The sequence below is a fragment of the Sapajus apella genome, unplaced genomic scaffold (assembly GCF_009761245.1).
Source record: "Sapajus apella isolate SASKATOON/1434 unplaced genomic scaffold, GSC_monkey_1.0 scaffold276, whole genome shotgun sequence".
Lineage (NCBI taxonomy): Eukaryota > Metazoa > Chordata > Mammalia > Primates > Cebidae > Sapajus > Sapajus apella.
Window position 1 is genome coordinate 40,302 of NW_022437216.1, and position 20,516 is coordinate 60,817.

The 20,516-nt window shown below is 40.9% G+C and overlaps 1 protein-coding gene and 2 pseudogenes across 7 annotated transcripts in view; 2 read left to right on the forward strand and 1 right to left on the reverse strand.

Annotated features, from left to right (window-relative positions):
- DUSP11 (dual specificity phosphatase 11) overlaps positions 1 to 12,578 on the reverse strand; it is a 42,426-nt gene extending 29,848 nt beyond the window's left edge. For 2 of the 6 annotated variants that reach the window (XM_032272029.1, XM_032272028.1), the window contains exon 1: positions 12,173 to 12,577. In XM_032272029.1, coding sequence (XP_032127920.1) covers positions 12,173 to 12,411 — 239 coding nt within the window. In that variant the 5' untranslated portion in view covers positions 12,412 to 12,577. Of the gene's footprint in view, positions 1 to 656; positions 1,407 to 12,172 lie in introns of those variants that run through there. The other 4 variants (XR_004266325.1, XM_032272026.1, XM_032272030.1 and 1 more) reach the window with 4 other exon arrangements.
- On the forward strand, positions 2,973 to 5,576 carry LOC116545474 (annotated as a pseudogene). Its single transcript, XR_004266324.1, has one exon. The product of XR_004266324.1 is annotated as an antizyme inhibitor 1 pseudogene (transcript).
- Positions 12,579 to 18,375: 5,797 nt separating the features above from the next.
- LOC116545485 overlaps positions 18,376 to 20,516 on the forward strand; it is an 11,725-nt pseudogene continuing 9,584 nt past the window's right edge.

Consider the following 20,516-nt stretch of genomic DNA (forward strand, 5'->3'; position numbering starts at 1 on the left):
ACAACTATAAAAAATACCAAAAATTTCCCAACTCCATCCATATGGCATACCAAAGTTCAGATAAGAAGTGTTGTACTGGAGCGAGCATAGAAAATCAACACCAAGACAAAAGTATGCCAAATTGCAGGGTCTTTATTGCCAGCAGCCAGGGAGGACTTGCGTCTCTCCAACCCGTAGCCCCAAAAGGAGGGTGTCAAGACCTTTTATACCTGTAAAACCACCTTGGGAGTGAGGGTGAAGGGCAGGGGTGGGGGTGAGGGGCTTCAGACATCCTGAGGGCTAGTGCAGTCTATAAATCACCTCCTGGGCGGAGATGAGGGTGTGGGGCTCTGGACATTCCAGTGGATTCCTGGGTGAAGATGAGGGTGAGGGGCTCCGGACATTCTGAGGGTCAGGGGACTTTTGACATTCTGACTGTTACTTAAGTGGTTCACAAAAGTCAAGATAAGCATTTGTTTACACATTGTCTGGGTGGGGTGGAAATCACAGACCTTAAGTACTTATTACAAGTTGCAGGGGCCAAGATGGCATGGGTTTGGACAGCTTGCCTGTCACATTAGGGGTTACAGAGAGCAGTTTCAACAGAAAGCCGAGGTATGGTTGAGGTATGCAGTTTTATGGGGCTCTTACCATGTCACAGAAGAACAAAAACTCACCATTATATTTATTTTCTTTCAAAAACGCATTAACAGTGTGTTTTAATTTTAAAATAGTCTCATCATCAGGCACTTGATGCCCAACTAACTGGTAAATATTTTTAAGTAAGGAATAGTGTCTGGCAAATCCTATAAAGCAAAACCATACAAGATGTGTATTATTTCATTTGCAAAGAAAGAATTAAAGAGTAATTAGGGGACCCAGAATATAAGCCAAGAGATTATGATAAACATAATATGCCAATATCAGAATATGTAATTCTGATAAAAGAGCCATTTCTTCCAACACTGCTTCAACCAGGAAGTATCACTTGATTTTCAATAAAACAATGCCATAGTCAATAGATATCCAAAACTGAAAACAAATTCCATGTGAATGAATGCATATTTAACTATAAATTATATAAACAGTTCCATTTAATATTTTACAGTTCAAGGGCCAGTGCCTTCTTAAAGCAGCTATGATTTAAGTAGAAGAGTAGAACAGAGTCAGAAGAACTTGGATTTGAATTATGTGACAGAGGGATTTCCAGGCACAGTTAGGAACTGATATTCTTGGGTGGGAGAAAAGCAGACACAGATAGATAAAGGCGAAAGACAGAAGAGGCTATATGAAAATCATTTTAACCATCAGAAAGGGTATCATTAAGCCAGGTGCGGTGGCTCACGCCTGTAATCCCAGCACTTTGGCAGGCCGAGGCGGGTGGATCACGAGGTCAAGAGATCGAGACCATCCTGGTCAACATGGTGAAACCCTGTCTCTACTAAAAATACAAAAAATTAGCTGGGCATGGTGGCACGTGCCTGTAATCCCAGCTACTCAGGAGGTTGAGGCAGGAGAATTGCCTGAACCCAGGAGGTGGAGGTTGCGGTGAGCCGAGATCGCGCCACTGCACTCCAGCCTGGGTAACAAGAGTGAAACTCGTCTTAAAAAAAAAAAAAAAAAAAAAAAAGAAAGTGTATCATTCAGTGGCATTACATTCGTAGTATCGCGTAACTATCACCATTGTTTAAACCCAAAACTTTTTCATCATCCTCAACAAACTCTTAACAAACAGACTCTTAACCATTAAACCATAATTCCCTCTTCTCCCCACCACCTAGATCCTTTAGTCTGTTTTCTGTCTCTGTGAATTTGTCTATTCTAGGTACTTCATACAAGTGGAATTACATATGGGTCCTTCTGTGTCTGGTTTATTTTACTAAGGATGATTTTTAAGGCTCATCCATATTGTAGCATGTATTCAATTTTTTCTTTTTTTAGCTGAACAATATTCCATTGTGTACATATGCTATGTTTTGTGTATCGATTCACTTATTGATGGATTGGGTTGTTTCCACCTTTTGGCCATTTGACAAATGCTGCTGTGAATACTGGCATACAAGTATTTGTTTAAATCCTTGCTTTCAGTTCTTTTAGAACTGAAGTTCTGAGTTTAAATGGAGGGTATCAGCATGAACTCAGGATGTATCTTACATTACAAACAAACATATGTCCTAGCACTGTCCACAGAAAAAGACAGGAAACAATGAGCCTAGAAGCACTGAGCACTTCTGGCACTCAGAATGCAATCTCTAAATATCATTCCAACCAAAAAGGAATCAAAAGCTCCTTGGGAAAATGGCTGAGTTCAGGGTGGGGCAGGAAATGTAAGAGATAAGCCTAGAGTTTTTTTCATATAAACAGCAAAAAAAGAGTGATCAAAGGTTACTAGGTTGTGTCAAAAGGACTCAGGAGACAATCTAAGAAGCTCCAACTCTCCAAACAAAGGGCCTCAACTTGTGCTTCAATTTAAAAAAAAGAGAAAGAACTAAATTTAAGTTTTAGGTCATCCTTTGTTGAACCTGTTTTACCTTCTGTAAAATTATGTATTAATTGTAACCATTTCTCCTCTGAGCACAGAAAAAGCACTCAACAGAAGATGTTAGTACAACTGCTACTTCATCAGCACAGGATTGTTAAGTGGATTCGATAAGCTAATACATGTAAAAGTAATTATTTTTTTTGAGATGGAGTCTTGCTCTGACACCCAGGTTGTTGTGCAGTGGCATGATCTTGGCTCACTGCAACCTCAGCTTCCCAGGTACAAGCAATTCTCTTGCCTCAGCCTCCCTAATAGATGGGATTACAGGCGTGCACTACCTCATCTGGGTAATTTTTTTGCATTTTTAATAGAGACAGGGTTCACCATGTTGGCCAGGCTGGTCTCAAACTCCTGACCTCAGGTGATCTATCTGCCTCCGCCTCCTAAAGTTCGAGGATTTCAGGAGTGAGCCATCACACCCAGCTGAAAGTACATTTTAAATGGCAGACTGCTGTACAAATATTAACTAACATTAGATGTTATTGTTTCCAAAAGCCATGGAACTGATAAGAAGGATCACTCTTGACATTCTCAGGCTCCCATCGCGGCCACAGGTTTACCTTTTTTTTCTCCTGTCGTCGCCTTTTCTGCCTCTTCTCATCCTTTCTCTCTCTACTGTTCTGCGGTGTGACGAGTCGGAATCCTCTCCGCACCCAGCCCGCGCCTTTCTTCTTTTCCTTGCGCTGTTCTATTTCTCTCTTTAGGCCGCCGCCGCCACTGCTGCACAGCTGGTGTCGGTGCCGCGCTTTTACCCCCAGGTCGTTCCCGCAGCCTACGGCCCAGGCTGCCTTGGGTATTTCTGCTCAAGGTAACCACATCCCTCTTTAAAAATTCCGCCAAAAAAGAGAAGATGCTTTACCCGACTCTTTGGGCCGTTATCTCACTGCGAACTTTCTGACCAAGTATACAACTTCCCAGAGGGCCTAGGAGAAGTGCTGTACAGAGAGCAGTTCGACTTCAACGCTGAGCCACCTTGGGAACCTAGCTGATGATAGGGGGGTTCCATCTCCCAACTTGCCCATTTTGTTGCATATTCTAAGGACCCAGACATAGGCTTGGTGGCCCGTCTCTTGTTTTTCCTGGTTTATGACTTTCGGCTTTGTGGAGTACGGCTGAGATGAAAGGATTTATTGATGATGCAAACTACTCCGTTGGCCTGTTGGATGAAGGAACAAACCTTGGAAATGTTATTGATAACTATGTTTATGAACATACCCTGACAGGGAAAAAGGCATTTTTTGTGGGAGATCTTGGAAAGATTGTGAAGAAACACAGTCAATGGCAGAATGTAGTGGCTCAGATAAAGCCATTCTACACAGTGAAGTGCAACTCTGCTCCATCCATACTTGAGATTTTGGCAGCTCTTGGAACTGGATTTGCTTGTTCCAGTAAAACTGAAATGGCTTTAGTGCAAGAGTTGGGTGTATCTCCAGAAAATATTATTTACATAAGTCCTTGCAAGCAAGTGTCTAAGATAAAGTATGCAGCAAAAGTTGGAGTGAATATCAAGACATGTGACAATGAAATTGAATTGAAGAAAATTGCACGTAATCACCCAAATGCCAAGGTCTTACTACATATTGCAACAGAAGATAATATTGGAGGTGAAGAGGGTAACATGAAGTTTGGCACTACCCTGAAGAACTGGAGGCATCTCTTGGAATGTGCTAAGGAACTTGATGTCCAAATAATTGGGGTTAAATTTCATGTTTTGAGTGCTTGCAAAGAATCTCAAGTATATGTACATGCTCTATCTGATGCTCGATGTGTGTTTGACAAGGCTGGAGAAATTGGCTTTACGATGAACATGTTAGACATTGGTGGAGGATTCACGGGAACTGAATTTCAATTGGAAGAGGTTAATCATGTTATCAGTCCTCTGTTGGATATCTACTTTCCTGAAGGATCTGGTGTTAAGATAATTTCAGAACCCGGAAGCTACTATGTGTCTTCTGCATTTACACTTGCAGTTAATATCATAGCAAAGAAAGTTGTTGAAAATGATAAATTTTCCTCTGGAGTAGGAAAAAACCGGAAGTGATGAACCAGCTTTCATGTATTATATGAATGATGGTGTTTATGGTTCTTTTGCAAGTAAACTTTCTGAGGACTTAAATACCATTCCAGAGGTTCACAAGAAATACAAGGAAGATGAGCCTCTGTTTACAAGCAGTCTTTGGGGTCCATCCTGTGATGAGCTTGATCAAATTGTGGAAAGCTGTCTTCTTCCTGAGCTGAATGTGGGAGGTTGGCTTACCTTTGATAACATGGGAGCAGATTCTTTCCATGAACCATCTGCTTTTAATGATTTTCAGAGGCCAGCCATTTATTACATGATGTCATTCAGTGATTGGTATGAGATGCAAGATGCTGGAATTACTTCCGATGCAATGATGAAGAACTTCTTCTTTGTGCCTTCTTGCATTCAGCTGACCCAAGAAGAAGCTTTTCCACTGAAGCTTAAGCAGGCATTAACGCTTCTTTAGATCTGAAGTTGCAGGTTAAGCTTGTCTGGTCAACATTCCAGTGTGGAAAAATAATTTAAATGATCTTATTCTCTTAATTATTTGGCAACAAAAACTATTAGTAATAGCTATTTGGGACCAGACAAATCAGCTTCCATCTATAATTCATTGGGGATAATGGGAGATTTAGATAATGTATCCAGATTTAAACCTACCAGTTTGTCCTACCCCTTAAGTGTTTAAAATAAAATATGCAACAAAATGGATGACTTAGTGGAGATGGAAGCCCATTAATTGGGTTCCCCATTAAACTGTTTACATACAAGAACACAGTTTTTATACTAAGGATTTGTGTTTATAAGTCTTGTAAAGTTCATGTCTTTCACCCAGATATATCAAATGTTAGCAGAAGACCAGTGTGACTTCATTAGATAACGTTTAGTGTATTTAGAATGTGTAAATTTGTGCTTTGAACTGTAGTTTAATAAATGTAAAATTGCATCATAGTATTTGTTGTATTTGACCTAATGTAACCCTTGTATGATTGCAATAAAATTTTGTGTAGATTTAAAAAAAAAAAAAAAAAAAAAGAAGAAGGATCACTCTTTCGCACCAACATGTTAAATGGGGCAAACAGAACATATGAATCTCTGCATTGTATCAACACATACGGGGAAAAGAAATCATAAACTTATAGAATTGCCTTCTACCATGATGCTTATACATGCTCAGGCAACTGCATAAAATAAGTGCTAAGACATGTTGGATATTCCTTTCTTTCCTTGGGCCACTGCTAGTATTAGTAAGTTTACTTCATTTTCAAAATATAGAATACAGAAATTTATAGAATTTCTTAGGCACATATACAGCCTACTGCCAAATATTTTAGCTCAATTCATGTCTCCAATTTCATTTTAGACAGTAATTAAAAACATGTAACTAAGGAAATCACTTGGTTCTCTTTTAACCTTACTACCCATCAAAGAAGGCCAGGCTTCACATTAGTACAAGATGATTACTGAATTACTACTGAATTACTATAAATTATTTTTGTATCAGAATAAAGAACTTTTCTATTGAGGGTTCCACTTACCTCTGGTTTATAATACCATTGAGTATATGTTAAATCAATAATCAGTCCACGTTCTTCATTTTGTTCTCAGATTTTGTTAAAAAGATCCAAAGGGGAAAAGCATTCTTCTGGAGCAAGTTTCTTCTCAAAACTCTGTCAGAGAGAATGAAATCAGAACAAATATGTGCTTAAAATTCTGTATTACATTAGGCATTTATTCAAGTCCTGTGATGCTAACAAACAATGAGATTCAAAGGAAAGTTTCCATTCTCCTAGAATGTAGAAAGTATAACAATCTTTTCTTCCAGAAGGATCACAAAGAAAAAAATAAGCCCACTTCGATATATTTATTTTTGTATTTGTTTTATGTTAGTCTCCTAATCAGCCTGTAAACTCCCAGATTTTATTCACCACTGTATCTCCAGCTCCAAGTGGAGTGCCTATCATATTTGGCGCTTATCAATATTTCTTTTTTTTTTGAAACACGGTGTTGGCTGTGTCATCCAGGCTGGAGTGCAAGGGCACAAATTTGGCTCACGGTAGCCTCCACCTTCTGTGCTCAAGCAATCCTCCCACCACAGTCTCCCAAGTAGCTAAGACTACAGGCATGAACCACCACACCTGGATTTTTTTTTTTTTTTTTTAAAGATAGGGTTGGCTGGGCATAGTGGCTCACGCCTGTAATCCCAGCACTTTCAGAGGCCAAGGTGGGTGGAACACAAGGTCAAGAGATCAAGACCATCCTGGCCAACATGGTAAAATCCTGTGTCTACTGAAAAAACAAAAACAAAAACAAAAAATTAGCCTTGTGTGGTGGCATGTAGTTGCAGCTACTCGGGAGGCTAAGGCAGGAGAATCGCTTGAACCTGGGAGGTGGAAGTTGCAGTGAGCTGAGATTGCGCCACTGCACTCCAGCTCAGCAACAGAGACAGATTCTGTCTCAAAATAAAACAAAACAAAACAAAACAAAACAATGAGATAGTGTCTTGTCATTTTGCCCAGGCTCATCTCAAACTCCTGAGCTCAAGCAATCCTGTCTCAGCCTCACAAATAAATATTTCTTACACGTCTACATATATGAAGGATGGCCTTCATTGCTAAACGTTCTTTTACGTATTTGGCTTATTTTTGAACTTTGTGCTCTGTTCCATCAATCTGTCTGGCTATTCAGGTGCCAGCAACGTACATTTTAAAAAACACACTAGTTTTCAGAGCAATTTCAGGTTCACAGCAAAACTGAGCAAAAACGACAGTTCTCACATGTACTTTCCCTCTCCCACCCCACCCAGACTCCCCCACTTTCCACATTCCATGCCAGTGTGGTCCATTTGTTACAACTGAAGAACCAACTTGGACACATCGTTATCACCAAAGTCTAGAGTGTAGGTATGCATGATTCATTCTGTGTTGTGCATTATATGTACATATTATGTTATGCATATTTTGCCACAAAAAAAAGAAAGAACTAAGTTCAAGTTTTGACTCTTTTTTTCTGAGCCTGCTTCATTATCTATAAAATTATTTATTAGTTGTAACCATCTACGTATCCTCTGAACTAGTGCAGAATAAGCACTCAAGAAGAGATATATTAGTACTACTGCTACTTCATCAGCACAGGATTGTTATGAAATATGTTACCATATATGAAACCCTTTTATGGGTTTCGATCTCTCTATAATGACATGTTTCTACCCTTATAGTATTACACAGAATAGTTTCACCTCCTTAAAAACTCCATGTACCTCCAACACCACCTTTTTTTTTTTTGAGACAAGGTCTCACTCTGTGGCCCAGGCTGGAGTGCAGGGGCATGATCATGGCCCACTGCAGCCTTGACCTCCTGGGCGCAATCGATCCTCCCACCTCAGCCTCTCGAACAGCAGAGACCACAAGCACACACCACCATGCCCAGTTAATTTTTGTATTTTTTGTAATCAGGGTTTCGCAATGTTGCCCAGGCTGGTCTAAAACTCCTGGACTCAAGCGATCCATCCACCTTGGCCTCCCAAAGTACTGGTATTACAAACGTGATCCACCGGGCCTGGCCTGAAATGACTCACTTTAAGCCCAGACATGCAGAGAAGCTGACACAGCAGTTGAAAAAGGAAATCTGATCTATGAGTCACAAATTAAGTAAATTCCCAAAACGTTTCAAGTGGGCTTCTCCTGATACTAAGCTGAGCTATGCTGGGGAAGTCTAATAAGACACAGAATCTAGAAAACAATATTTGTCTTCACCTTCTCATCTTTCTTACAGCTGTCAAAAGCTGTCCCCTCCTATCCCTCCTATTCCTTTCCTAGTTCAAAACACACACACACACACACAATCTTGAGATTTTCCACACTGAAACCCTAACCTTGATGATCCAGGGCATATTTTTTATTGTGACTATGGGAGGAAAAGAGGCCCACTGACATTCAGTGGTAAGGGTTACAAATTCTAGATAGCTTGCCAAATTCAGAACAGTCCTACAAATGTGTCCCACATGCTGAATGGCTTTTGAATGCCCTATTCAACATTAATATAGATAAAAAGCTGTTCATATTTAGCTTGGCCTTAGAACCTCACTCCATTTCACAAATAATCACAAATTATTTTTGTACAATTTTAATATATATTTAATTTTCCAGGATAGCAATCACCTTATCAACCAAATGAAGACTATACTTTGTTTTGTTTGGAAATCTATATTAGAAAGTCCTACCACTAAGGCAGTATCAGCCACCTAGATCAGTCTACATTTGTAGTTCTCAAATTTATGGCACAGGCAACTATTATTCTATGTCTTTTAATGCAGTCATGTCCAAACATTTATATATTGAAATATGTATTACTTTATTATAAATTACTTTTATTTTATTCTTTATATTATAGTTAGGGTGTGAACTGGTATTTTTCTTTAAAATGTTGAAGCAGGTTGTATGTACCTATGAACTTCATTTCAGGATAGTAAAGGGGTCATTACAAAGTATTTGCTAAAAAAAGAGAAAATGGAATGTGATAGAGCTGAGAACAGTGTTCTGCATGGTGAATTTAGATGTCTGAAAGAATACTGAATTAACTTTTGCTTATCTATTGCAAAGGAACTTTGAAAGCAATAAAATGAGTCCCAGGCATCCGCTGGCCAACTGGGGGATAGTCTTTCCACCTATTACATACATTTTTTGTTAGCCAAATTGTATGTTAGCTTTGTCTCCTTGCACAGAATAAGATTTCTTGAAAATGGGAATCACAGCCCACATGACATGTCCTCTCTTCTCTCTGCTTTGCATTTCACCACTCCACTTATTCAACCCCACTAAGTAACCATCTATACTGTCTTTCTCTCCTGTTCCCCATCATGAAAATGGAAACATGGCAACTAAACAGCACAAAATTATCATCAAATAAGGCCTATATAAAAAAGAGATACCCAGAACTTCTGTATCCCTGATAAAACTTAGCCAAGTACCAGATATTAAAGTGCCATTAATACAAACATATTCACTGAAATAATTCAAATTCTATTATTTCACTTCATGGTTTTAGTTTTCATACAATTGATGACATCAAGTTCAATTACTAGGAAACTTCAGGTTCATATTTTAAGAGAAAATCTGCTAGAAGAGGGACTGTGAACTTCACTTAATAATGCTAAGAATGGCCAGGCACGGTGGCTCACGCCAGCACTTTGGGAGGCTGAGGCAGGCAGATCACCCGAGGTCAGAAGTTTGAGACCAGCCTGGCCAACATGTTGAAACCCCATCTCTACTAAAAATACAAAAAGGAGCTGGGTGTGATGGCGCATGCCTGTAATCCCAGCTATTTGGGAGGCTGAGGCAGGAGAATTGCTTGAACTTGGTAGGTGGAGGTGGCGGTAAGCTGAGATCGCGCCACTGCACTCCAGCCTGGCACCTGGCAATAGAGCAAGACTCTGTCTCAAAAAAAATTAAAATAATAATAATAATAATGCTAAGAATTACAGTGAAAAGTAGCATGAGTTATAATTAACGGCCAGGTGCAGTGGCTCACGTCTGTAACCCCAGCACTTTGGGAGGCCGAGGCAGGCGGACCACCTGAGGACGGAAGTTCAAGACCAGCCTGACCAACACAGAGAAACTCTGTCTCTACTAAAAATACAAAAAAAAAAAAAAATTAGTGGTGACGCATGCCCGCAATCCCAGCTACTCAGGAGGCTGAGGGGAAGAAATGCATGAACCTGGGAGATGGAGGTTGCAGTGAGCAGTGATTGCACCATTGCAAACCAGCCTGGGCAACAAGAGCAGAACTCCGTCTCAAAAAAAAAAAAAAAAAAAAATTAACTAGGGTTAATTCTGTATATTTGAAGCATACAAAGTGAGGATAAGCAAGAGTGGCAAGAGATGGGGATGGAGAAGGACAGAGGATCCCAGATCATGCGAAGCCTCATACTACAGACAAAAAGGAGTTCATTTTTACTCTTAAAAAAGAGACAAGAGTCTCACTCTGTCGCCCAGGCTGGAGTGCAGTGGCACGATCTCTGCTCACTGCAACCTCCACCTCCTAGTTTAAGCCATTCTTGTGCCTTGGCATCCCGAGTAGCAAGGATTACAGGTGCCCATCACCATGCTCAGCTAATTTTTCTACTTTTAGTAGAGGCAGAGTTTCTCCATGTTGGCCAAGCTGGTCTCGAACCCCTGACCTCAAGTGATCAGGCCGACTTCAGCCTCCCAAAGTGTGGGGATTACAGGTGTGAGCCACCACTTCCAGTCCTTACTCTTAAAACAATGTTAAGAGCAATGCTCATGAGCAATATTCCAATTCCAATTCAATTTCAATTTTTAGTAATTACCTGTTAAAAAGATTTCTTGGCCAGGTGCAGCGGCTTATCCTGTAGTCCCAGAATATTGGGAGGCTAATGCAGGTGAATTGCTTGAGACCAGGAGTACAAGAACAGCCTACCCAACATGGCGAAACAAAATAAAAATACAAAATACAAAAATTAGCTGGGCACGGTGGTGCACGCCTGCAGTCTCAGCTACCAGGAAGGCTGAGGTAGGAGGACTGAATGAGCCTGGGAGGCTGAGTTGCAGTGAGCTATGATTGTGCCACTGCACTCTAGCTTGGGTGACACAGCAAGACGCTGTCTCCAAAAAAAAACCAACGATTTTTTTGTTGTTGTGAAGAACAGTTTGGGCCGGACGCAGTGGCTCACACCTGCAATCTCAGCACTTTGGGAGGAGGCCAACGCTGGCGGATCACCGGAGGTCAGGAGTTCAAGAATAGCCTGACCCACATGATAAAACCTGGTCTCCACTACAAATACAAAAAAAGCCAGATGTGGTGGCGGGCACCTATAATCCCATCAACTTGGGAGTCTGAAGCAGGAGAATTGCTTGAAATGGGAAGGAGGAGCTTGGGGTGAGCCAAGATCAGGCCATTGCACTCTAGCCTGAGGGACAAGAGCAAACTCAGTCTCAAACAAACAAAAAAACGGATTGGAAGAAAACAAACAGGTGATGCAGTGATTAGAACCCAATTGCAATAGGTCAGGCAAGACCTATATTAGGGTGCTGATAGAAGGTGACAGTCAAAACATAGGACATAATATGAAGAGGATTTATTGAGGTATGAGATGGTGAAGGATGGTCTCAAGGAGTAAAAACAGTTCACTGCACATACGTGCAATGTCTCAAAATTAATCATTTGTACGTATAAAGGAACATCTCTCAAATGAGGCCTGTTAGAACCTAACAGCATTTGTTCTTCGTGATTTCTGAAAACAATACAAACCAACTTTCCACGTGAGATCACAGGGCGCTACTACTGCTGGGTTCCTAACTCAATCATGCACTTTCCGCGCCAAGTAACAAGGAATTGAGGAGGTTCTATTTTGGGAATTAAGGAGTGTCCTCAAAAGTAACAGTCCTGCCTTAAAGCAAACCTTCCGTATTTTACCTAAGAGCCCTGGCCAGAACTAAGGAGAAATCACAGGACATCACAGACATTGCCCCTTTCAGCTACAGCCTCAAAACAAGGGGCGGACAAGCCAAGCTTGTGACAGCAAAAGCGAGACGCAGAGACCACAAAAGATGAAGCCCAGGCCCAGAAGCCGTGAGCTGGAAAGGCCATGCCAAGGGACCAAGACATATTACCTTTCGGGGACGTGGTTTCCGCTCTTCTTGGCTGGGGAGTGTCCAGGAAAGTCGCGTCCCCGACCCCAGCCACTGCCGGGATGATGCCATTGGCTCATGTGGGCCCCAAGAAGCCGCCCACGCAATGCCAAGCCGGCCAAAAGCGCCAGTCCAGCGCCCTCAGTGCCAGGATAGGACTCTAGCCCTAAACAGACTCGGAAGCCACCCACGCAGAGCTCCGGCGTCTCGCTATTGCGCATGTCGGTCGTGAGGGCGTAACCACGCAGGCTTACTGAGACGCTTGATTTGTAAACAAGACTTTGGTGGCTACAGCGCCCTCTTTAGCCAGAGGCTGGTAGCACAGGTCAATGAGGGTGTGTATAGACCCTTCAGAATTCAAACAGTGTGGCACAGGAATGTCCGTCTGTCCCCACCCCGTAACTCCCCCGAGCATCACCTCCCCCACCCTTCTTTGTGTGTTCTAGATATTTACAAGTGCTTACATTCACATTTTGCATATTGTGTATAAATATTTACTTTCACACATATATATGTCCTCTATTTTTATACAAAAGGAGCAACTAAACATATTCTACAATTTATCTCGAACACTGATTTTCCCAGTCAATTTATGCATACTTACATTCTATTTTTAGTGGCTATAGGGAATTTATTGGATTATCAGTAACTCAGCCAGTTCAATGTTAATGGACCTTTTGTTGTTTTCAGGTTCTTTTCAAATCTTGTTACAGACAATGCTGCAATGTGAACATCCTTATACACATATACAGCTATATCTAAATTCCTAGAAGTAGAATGTCTAGAATGAAATGCATACAAACTTAAAATTTTGAGAGATGCTACCTAATTATCCTCCAAAAATAATGTACGAACATCCACTCCCATCACAGCCAAACTTTTATTGGGTTCTATCACTTACCAGGTATCATGCTAGAAGTGGACAGATGTATTTAGGTTTTAGCAAATACTAAAAATAACTGAGAACAGAGCTCAAGTCCAAAGTTTCCACACAGTCTCAAGCATAAAGATCTGTACCTGTTAGAAAAACGTTGAATTCCGCCACAAGTGGAACAGCAAAGGAACAGCATGCACTATAGCAGCTCTGAAAACAGAAGAGAATACTAAATTTCAGATTAAACTGTAAGTAATTAGGATTGTAGATTTTTTAAAGTAATTTTTACTTCTTACTTTCTAATTTATGGAAGTATCTTACATATATTTTTAGTAATCTTTGCAATCATTTTAGAGTTGGGTGAACCGAGGATCAGAAAAGTCAGAGTTATTGAATAAATGAATGTTAATAGAGCAAGGCCACTAGCTTTATTAACACTTTTGAGAGAGGAATATTCTAACCAGTTTTAAATACATAAACATTTACAATTCTGAAAATTTCCACATCATTAAAAATATGTCAATATTCATAAATTGTTAACTGGAAAAAGAAAAAGACATGTTAGCTGAACATAGCAAACCTACAATTAGGAATATTCAATTAGTTGTTGTTGTTGTTGTTGTTGTTGTTGCTGACACGGAGTCTCACTCTGTCACCCAGGCTGGAGTGCAGTAGCACGATCTCGGCTCACTGCAATTTCTGCCTCCCAGGTTCAAATGATTCTCCTCCCTCAGTCTCTCAAATAGCTGGGACTATAGGCACACACCACCACACCTGGCTAATTTTTTTGTATTTTTAGTAAAGATGGAGTTTCACTAAGTTGGCCTGGCTGGTCTTGAACTCCTGATCTCAAGTGATCAGCCTTTCTCTGCCTCCCAAAGATCCGGGATTACAAGCATGAGCCACCACACCCAGTCCACATTCAAATTTGACAGTCAATTATAAAATATTCTGTCCAGGTGCAGTGATCCCAGCCTATAATCCCAGCACTTTGGGAGGCTGAGGCAGGCACATCACTTGAGGTCAGAAGTTTGAGACCAGCCTGGCCAACATGGTGAAAACACGTCTCTACTAAAAATACAAAAATTAGCCCAAAAATTAGCCAGACATAGTGGCTCACACCTGTACTCCAGGCTACCTGGGAGGCTGAGGCAGGAGAATGGCTTGAATGCAGGAGGCTGAGGTTGCAGTGAACCAGATGAAGGTATATTGCACTCCAGCCTGAGCAACACACCAAGACTACAGCTCCAAAAAATAAATAACACAATATTCTTTTGTAATTTATGAAAAAATAAATCCAATAGCTGAATAGTGGCCCAAAACTACAAATGGTACAAATGTCTATAGATATGACAAGATACAAAACGTGTCATAAGTTTTTCAGAAACTAGAAAAGCTATATTGGGCTTACACTTTCAGTCTGCTAAAAGACACAACACTGGGGTGAGAACAAACTCAGTTACAGTTGACACAACAAAACCCAGACCTAGGCAGAATAGGGTTTCTACAAACCATGGGAACTGACAAAGAGTAGGTCTTTAGATGAGACTGAGTCCAACATGAGGAAGAAGAATGCCTTCACAAGTGTACAGTACTCTGGGGTGGATTTCCAGAGGAAATCACAGGAGCAAGGCATACTTAGAGCACCAAACAGCTAAGCAGTGGATACTGACAAGTCTACCAGTATCTGCTAGGGCCCCAGATACCATATCGGAGTTTGAGGGATTCCAGTCTTCAATAAAACCAGAAAGAGACTATGGATAGAACAGAAAGGGCCTAATGGGTAGAAGGACTGGTTATGTTACACCAAGTACCAGTCATACTGATGGGTGCAAAATGCAGGGAGTAGGTTTCTGAAACAAGACAAAGCCCTAACTATAAAAACTGAGGCTTTAGGTCATGGTAGGACTTAATGCTAAGTTCCAGAGTGTTGTGCTCAAGCTTTTTAGGATCTTTGTCCTACATGTAAGATTTATTTTAGAGGTTAAAATGATATTAAGACTGAAGGCGATTGTTAAGTGGCTGGAACTATGGACAGAGTATCATTACAGAAGCTGGGGACCCAGAAAGGTCAACCTATGATAAGCATTTGCCTAACTAGAATTGAATGTTAGAACTGAATATTTTAATAAGTAAACATTTTATTACTATCAGAAATAATTTTACTATACTCCTCCCACCTTATACCACCAGTATAATCTGTAGTAGCTATGGATTCCCTTGATTTCCATTGGAACATAGAAAAAACAGACACTAGTTTGGCTTGCAGATACTTAGCGTGTATTAGTCTCACATTACATACAAGCATAAATGCAGGCTATCTGAGGTATGAAACTAAGCTGAAAGGAGAAAATAAAACTTCAAAACATTGTATAGTTTAAGCCTATATCTATGCTGCCAGCCCTTGCCAAATTTCTTCTCAGATAAGCATCACCCACCCACATACAATCACGGAAAAAATTCGTATCTCATAATACTAGAAGCATTATTGGAAGAGATGAGAAAATAGGTCTATAAATGCAATATTTATCTTCAGAGGTCCCATCTTGAGTTTATCCTCTTGTGGGCTCTTGGCATTCTGTACCTTCTCACACATACTAGAAAATTCCCCCAGTAGATCAATTCAGGGTCAGACGTGGTGGCTCATGCCTGTAATCCCAGCACTTTGAGAAACCAAGGTGGGCGGATCACCTGAGGTCAGGAGTTCAAAACCAGCCTCACCAACCTGGTGAAACCCCACCTCTACTAAAATTACAATTATTACCTGGGTGTGGTAGTGTGCACTTGTAAGCCTAGCTACTCAGGAGTCTGAGGCAGGAGAATTGCTTGAACCCCGAAGTTGGAGATTGCAGTCAGCCAAGATTGTGCCACTGACCTCCAACCTGGGCAACAGAGCGAGATTCCATCTCAAGAAGAAAAAAAAAAAAAAAAAGATCAATTCAGGTGCCTCTAAAAGCTTACCTCCAAGGTAAATGATTATATCCATAGATTTCCTCCCCCAAACCAGCTGATTCCACACAGAAATCACCAGCAACTTGACCCTAACTCATTTTACACAGTTATAAAAGAAGTTAGTGAGAAAAGCACTAACTAGAAAAACAAAAACCAAAGCAATCCAGGTCAACTTGGGCTGACTGCAGACATCTCTTTCTTTCTTTGAGCACACAGCACAACTCACCACAGTGCCTTTTTCACACACCCCTTTTTTATTTCCTCCACAAAACCTATCAGGTCAAGATAGTTCACAATGTTTCAAAGTAAACAGCCATTATGAGAAAAACATGCAATATGTCTTACAATATTGTATTCCTTAAAAATATGACAAGGAAAAAAAACATGTAGTAAAACCAGGACATTTAAAAGCAATCTACAGTCCAGGTACAGTGGCTCAAGCCTATAATCTCAGCAGGCTGGGAGGCTGAGGTGGGCAGATCACCTGAGGTCAGGAGTTTGACACCAGTCCGGTCAACATAGTGAAACCCTATCTCTACTAAAAGTGCAAAAATTAGTAGGGCATGATGGTGGGCGCCTGTAATCCCAGCTACTGAGGAGGCTGAGGCAGGAGAATTGCTTGAACCCAGGAGGTAGAGGTTCCAGTGAGCCGAGATCGTGCCACTGCACTCCAGCCTGGGAGACAAGAGTGAAACGCTGTCTCAAAAATAAACAAATAAAAATAATAAAATAAAAGCAATCTACATTCTATAGACATACTAATGAATGATATAAATGAGGCAATATTACATAAAACAAAATGGAAAAAATACATCACAATTATTTTCTTCAGTGTACAAAAGTCATGGAAGTTTCTGGACTATCTAGCTACATAAAAAATATTGAATTGTATGTTCTGTTAATACAAAATAAGCGTGTGTAATTGTTTCTCACAGAAACCAAAAAATTCACACAAATCTCTTTTTTCCTATACCCTAACCTTGCCTGTTTCCTATTCTCCACTAAATTCAACTCTTCATTTTGCCTGGCCCTTGCACCCAAGCATGGCCACCAGGGAATTCTAAAGGCCCAAGATTCCATAGTGGCTGTTTGCAAGGGAGAGGTAGCTATAAGTAACTGCAACATTGGATCCTCTTATGTGAGAAGAAAGAAAATACCCTGAATGCCTCTCACATATAAAAAAGCAGGATGGCAGGATGCTTGTGTGGCCCAAGAAGCCAGGGGTAGCAAACTATGGGCAAAAGAATTGTCAACAGGCTGGCCGCGGTGGCTCATGCCTGTAATCCTAGCAGTTTGGGAGGCCGAGGTGGATGGATCATCTGAGGTCAGGAGTTCAAGACCAGCCTGGCCATTATGCTGAAACCCGATCTTAAAAAAAAAAAAAGAACTGTGACCAAAGGCTAGAAGAGGGAAGGTCTGCAGTCAGCCTTGTCTTCTACCTGTCTGGTCTTTGCTTCTCATGAGCAGAGTCCATTTTCCATCAGACACATCAGGACACTGAAAAGAAGACCCCAGCACTAGAAGTTGACAGGAAATCATATCAATGAATACAAAAATGCAAGAACAAGGCTTGGCCCAGAAACTATGCTTAAAATCAAGGGGAAAAAAAGAACAGAAGAGAGATCCAAGTCCAACCTGGCCCAGCCTTGGCCAGCCCAAGGAAAGTAGGATTCAAGGAGAAGAAATTAAAAGAGAGGAGCTTTCGACCACATCATTTCCCACAAGGGGCAGTCAACGAACTTTGCTTTTCAACCAAGTTACAAAAGAGGGTTCTTTAATATCTTCGTTTGGCCCTTAAAAGCAGCAGTAAATTCATTAATCAGATTCACTGAAATGCTTTTAGAACAACGGTAATTGCTCAGCTTACACGCCCCTTTCCTTTTTCTGCAAGGATGTTGTATATGTACTATACAATTATAAATGTATACTATTATATAATATGAAATATGACATATAAAATATAAATATTAGTTAATTATATTCGTGAACATGTATAAGAAACACTGAGATGATCTTGCAGGATTTCACCTCCCTGGAACTCAGCCACTTAGTACTGTTTCAGCTTTCCTACCACCTCTGCCAGCCAATCCCATCTTCCTGGGAATCTGGCCTCCCTATTGGCTATCGCACACCTTTAAACTGCCTGCTTTGTGACATCATTCTCTCAGCAAGCCTACTGCCACCTGGTAGAATCTTGAGGTAGCCTGTACATTTGTATCATCGCAAGTGGCCAGTGACCAGTGTGACCAGTGGCCTTCAAACAGGACACATCCACTCCTTGGCTTCAGCCACCGAGACATCCACTAGGATCATCTCTTCATCCCTTGTATCTACAGTTGATGTTTCTTCTTCTCTGACCATGTCAGGTAAAGAGAGAACCTTTGCTGACAGTTTTTCATTCGACTTCTTTCCCCCTAACTTTAGATTTCTTTACCCCTATAGTCCCAAAGAGCTTGGAATACCAGGGAAGTATTGAAGGAGAAATCTAGAGACCTCATTTCAGTTTTGGCTTTGACATTTACTACCTATGTGATTTTAGGAAACTCTTCATTGCCTCACAACATCTGTTTCCTTATCTGTTACATTACGATTATAGATTCGTTTTTCTCTCTGGCCCCTTTCTTTTCTAATGCTGAGTCTTCAAGGGCATACATATACAAAATGAAATCAGACACTTCTTGAGGGTGTTCATTTCAACAGAAATAGAGAGAAAACCTAAGTGGCATAGAAAACTGGCAACAAATTCTGAGGTGGTTCATGTATAATAGTCTCCCTCCACTAATATTTCAACTCTACAATTTTAAATTTAGTGATGTTTTAAATATTCAGTCAGGCACCATGGCTCACATTTGTATTCTCAGCACTTTGGAGGACATCTCCCTCACTAATATTTCAAATTTTCTGTTTTATATTTAGTGATGTGTAGTGATGTTTTTAATATTCGGCTGGGCATGGTTGCTCCCACCTGTAATCTCAGTGCTTTGGGAGGCCGAGATGGGAGAATCACTTGAGCCTAGGAGTTCGAGACCAGTTTGGGTAACATGGCAAGACCCATCTCTACAATTTTTTTTAAAAAATAAGCCACGTGTGGTGGCATGCCAGCTACTCAGGAGGCTGAGGTGGGAGGATCAGTTGACTGTCTGAGCCCAGGAGGTTGAGGCTGCAGTAAGCCATGTTCACACCACTGGACTTCATCCTGGGTGACAAGGCAAGACTCTTTCTCAAACAAACAAACAAAAGTAATATTCATGCGCTGGAGATTCCTATCTGAACTAGATGGAAAGAGAAAATGAAGAGTACTGGGTCATAAGGAGGCAGATATTCTAGGGTAAGGAATTTGGGATTTTAAATGAAAGCAAAAAGACAGGGTCCCCTACCTTTCCCCTTGGGATATGCTCTGGAGAATGACACAATAATTTCAAGGGAAAAAATATATTTTAAATTTTAGAAGAAAAGCAGAAAGACAACAGAGTGAAATCTACTCAGAATAGGGCAAAATGAAGTTGGTTTTGGGAAATGTTTAGATCAATAAACCAGAAAGGATACAGGCTAGAATACAGTATCCCAAAAAGCAGCTTATCAGGAGTCACATTCAGTTGGTTTTTTTTTCTGTTTCCTTTTGAACATAGATGACACTAGACAGTTTTTAATATAAACGTTTTAGAAATAATGCTTCCAGGCCAAGCACGGTGGCTTACATTGTAATCCCAGTACTTTGGGAAGCCGAGGCAGGCAGATCACTTGACGTCAGGAGTTTTAGACCAGTCTGGCAAACATGGTGAAACCATGTCTCTATTAAAAATACAAAAAAATAGCCAGGCGCAGTGGTGGGTGCCTATAATCACAATTACTGGGGAGGCTGAGGCATGAGAATTGCTTGAGCCCAGGAGGCAAAGACTGCAGTGAGCCAAGGTCAAGTCACTGCATTCCAGCCTTGGTGACAGAGTGAGACTCTGTCTCAAAAAACAAACAAACAAACAAAAACATTTATTGTGAAACTATCAGGTAGTATTTTGAATTATGATTTAAAAAAAAAAAAAAACAGGCTTGAGGAGGGCAAAGAATGACCCTTCAGATTTACCAATTGCCTGGTTTAATGTAAACGCTAGGAAATATCATGACCTGTAGAATCAAAATGTGACAGTAAGGGTTATAAAAGGAATAGCTGTATTATATTCAAGTAGGCCAAAATTGCCATATTAAAAGTTCTGTTTCGCCAGGCGCAGTGGCTCAAGCCTGTAATCCCAGCACTTTGGGAGGCCGAGGCGGGTGGATCACGAGGTCAAGAGATCGAGACCATCCTGGTCAACACGGTGAAACCCCGTCTCTACTAAAAATACAAAAAATTAGCTGGGCATGGTGGCGTGTGCCTGTAATCCCAGCTACTCAGGAGGCTGAGGCAGGAGAATTGCCTGAACGCAGGAGGCGGAGGTTGCGGTGAGCCGAGATCGCGCCATTGCACTCCAGCCTGGGTAACAAGAGCGAAACTCCGTCCCCAAA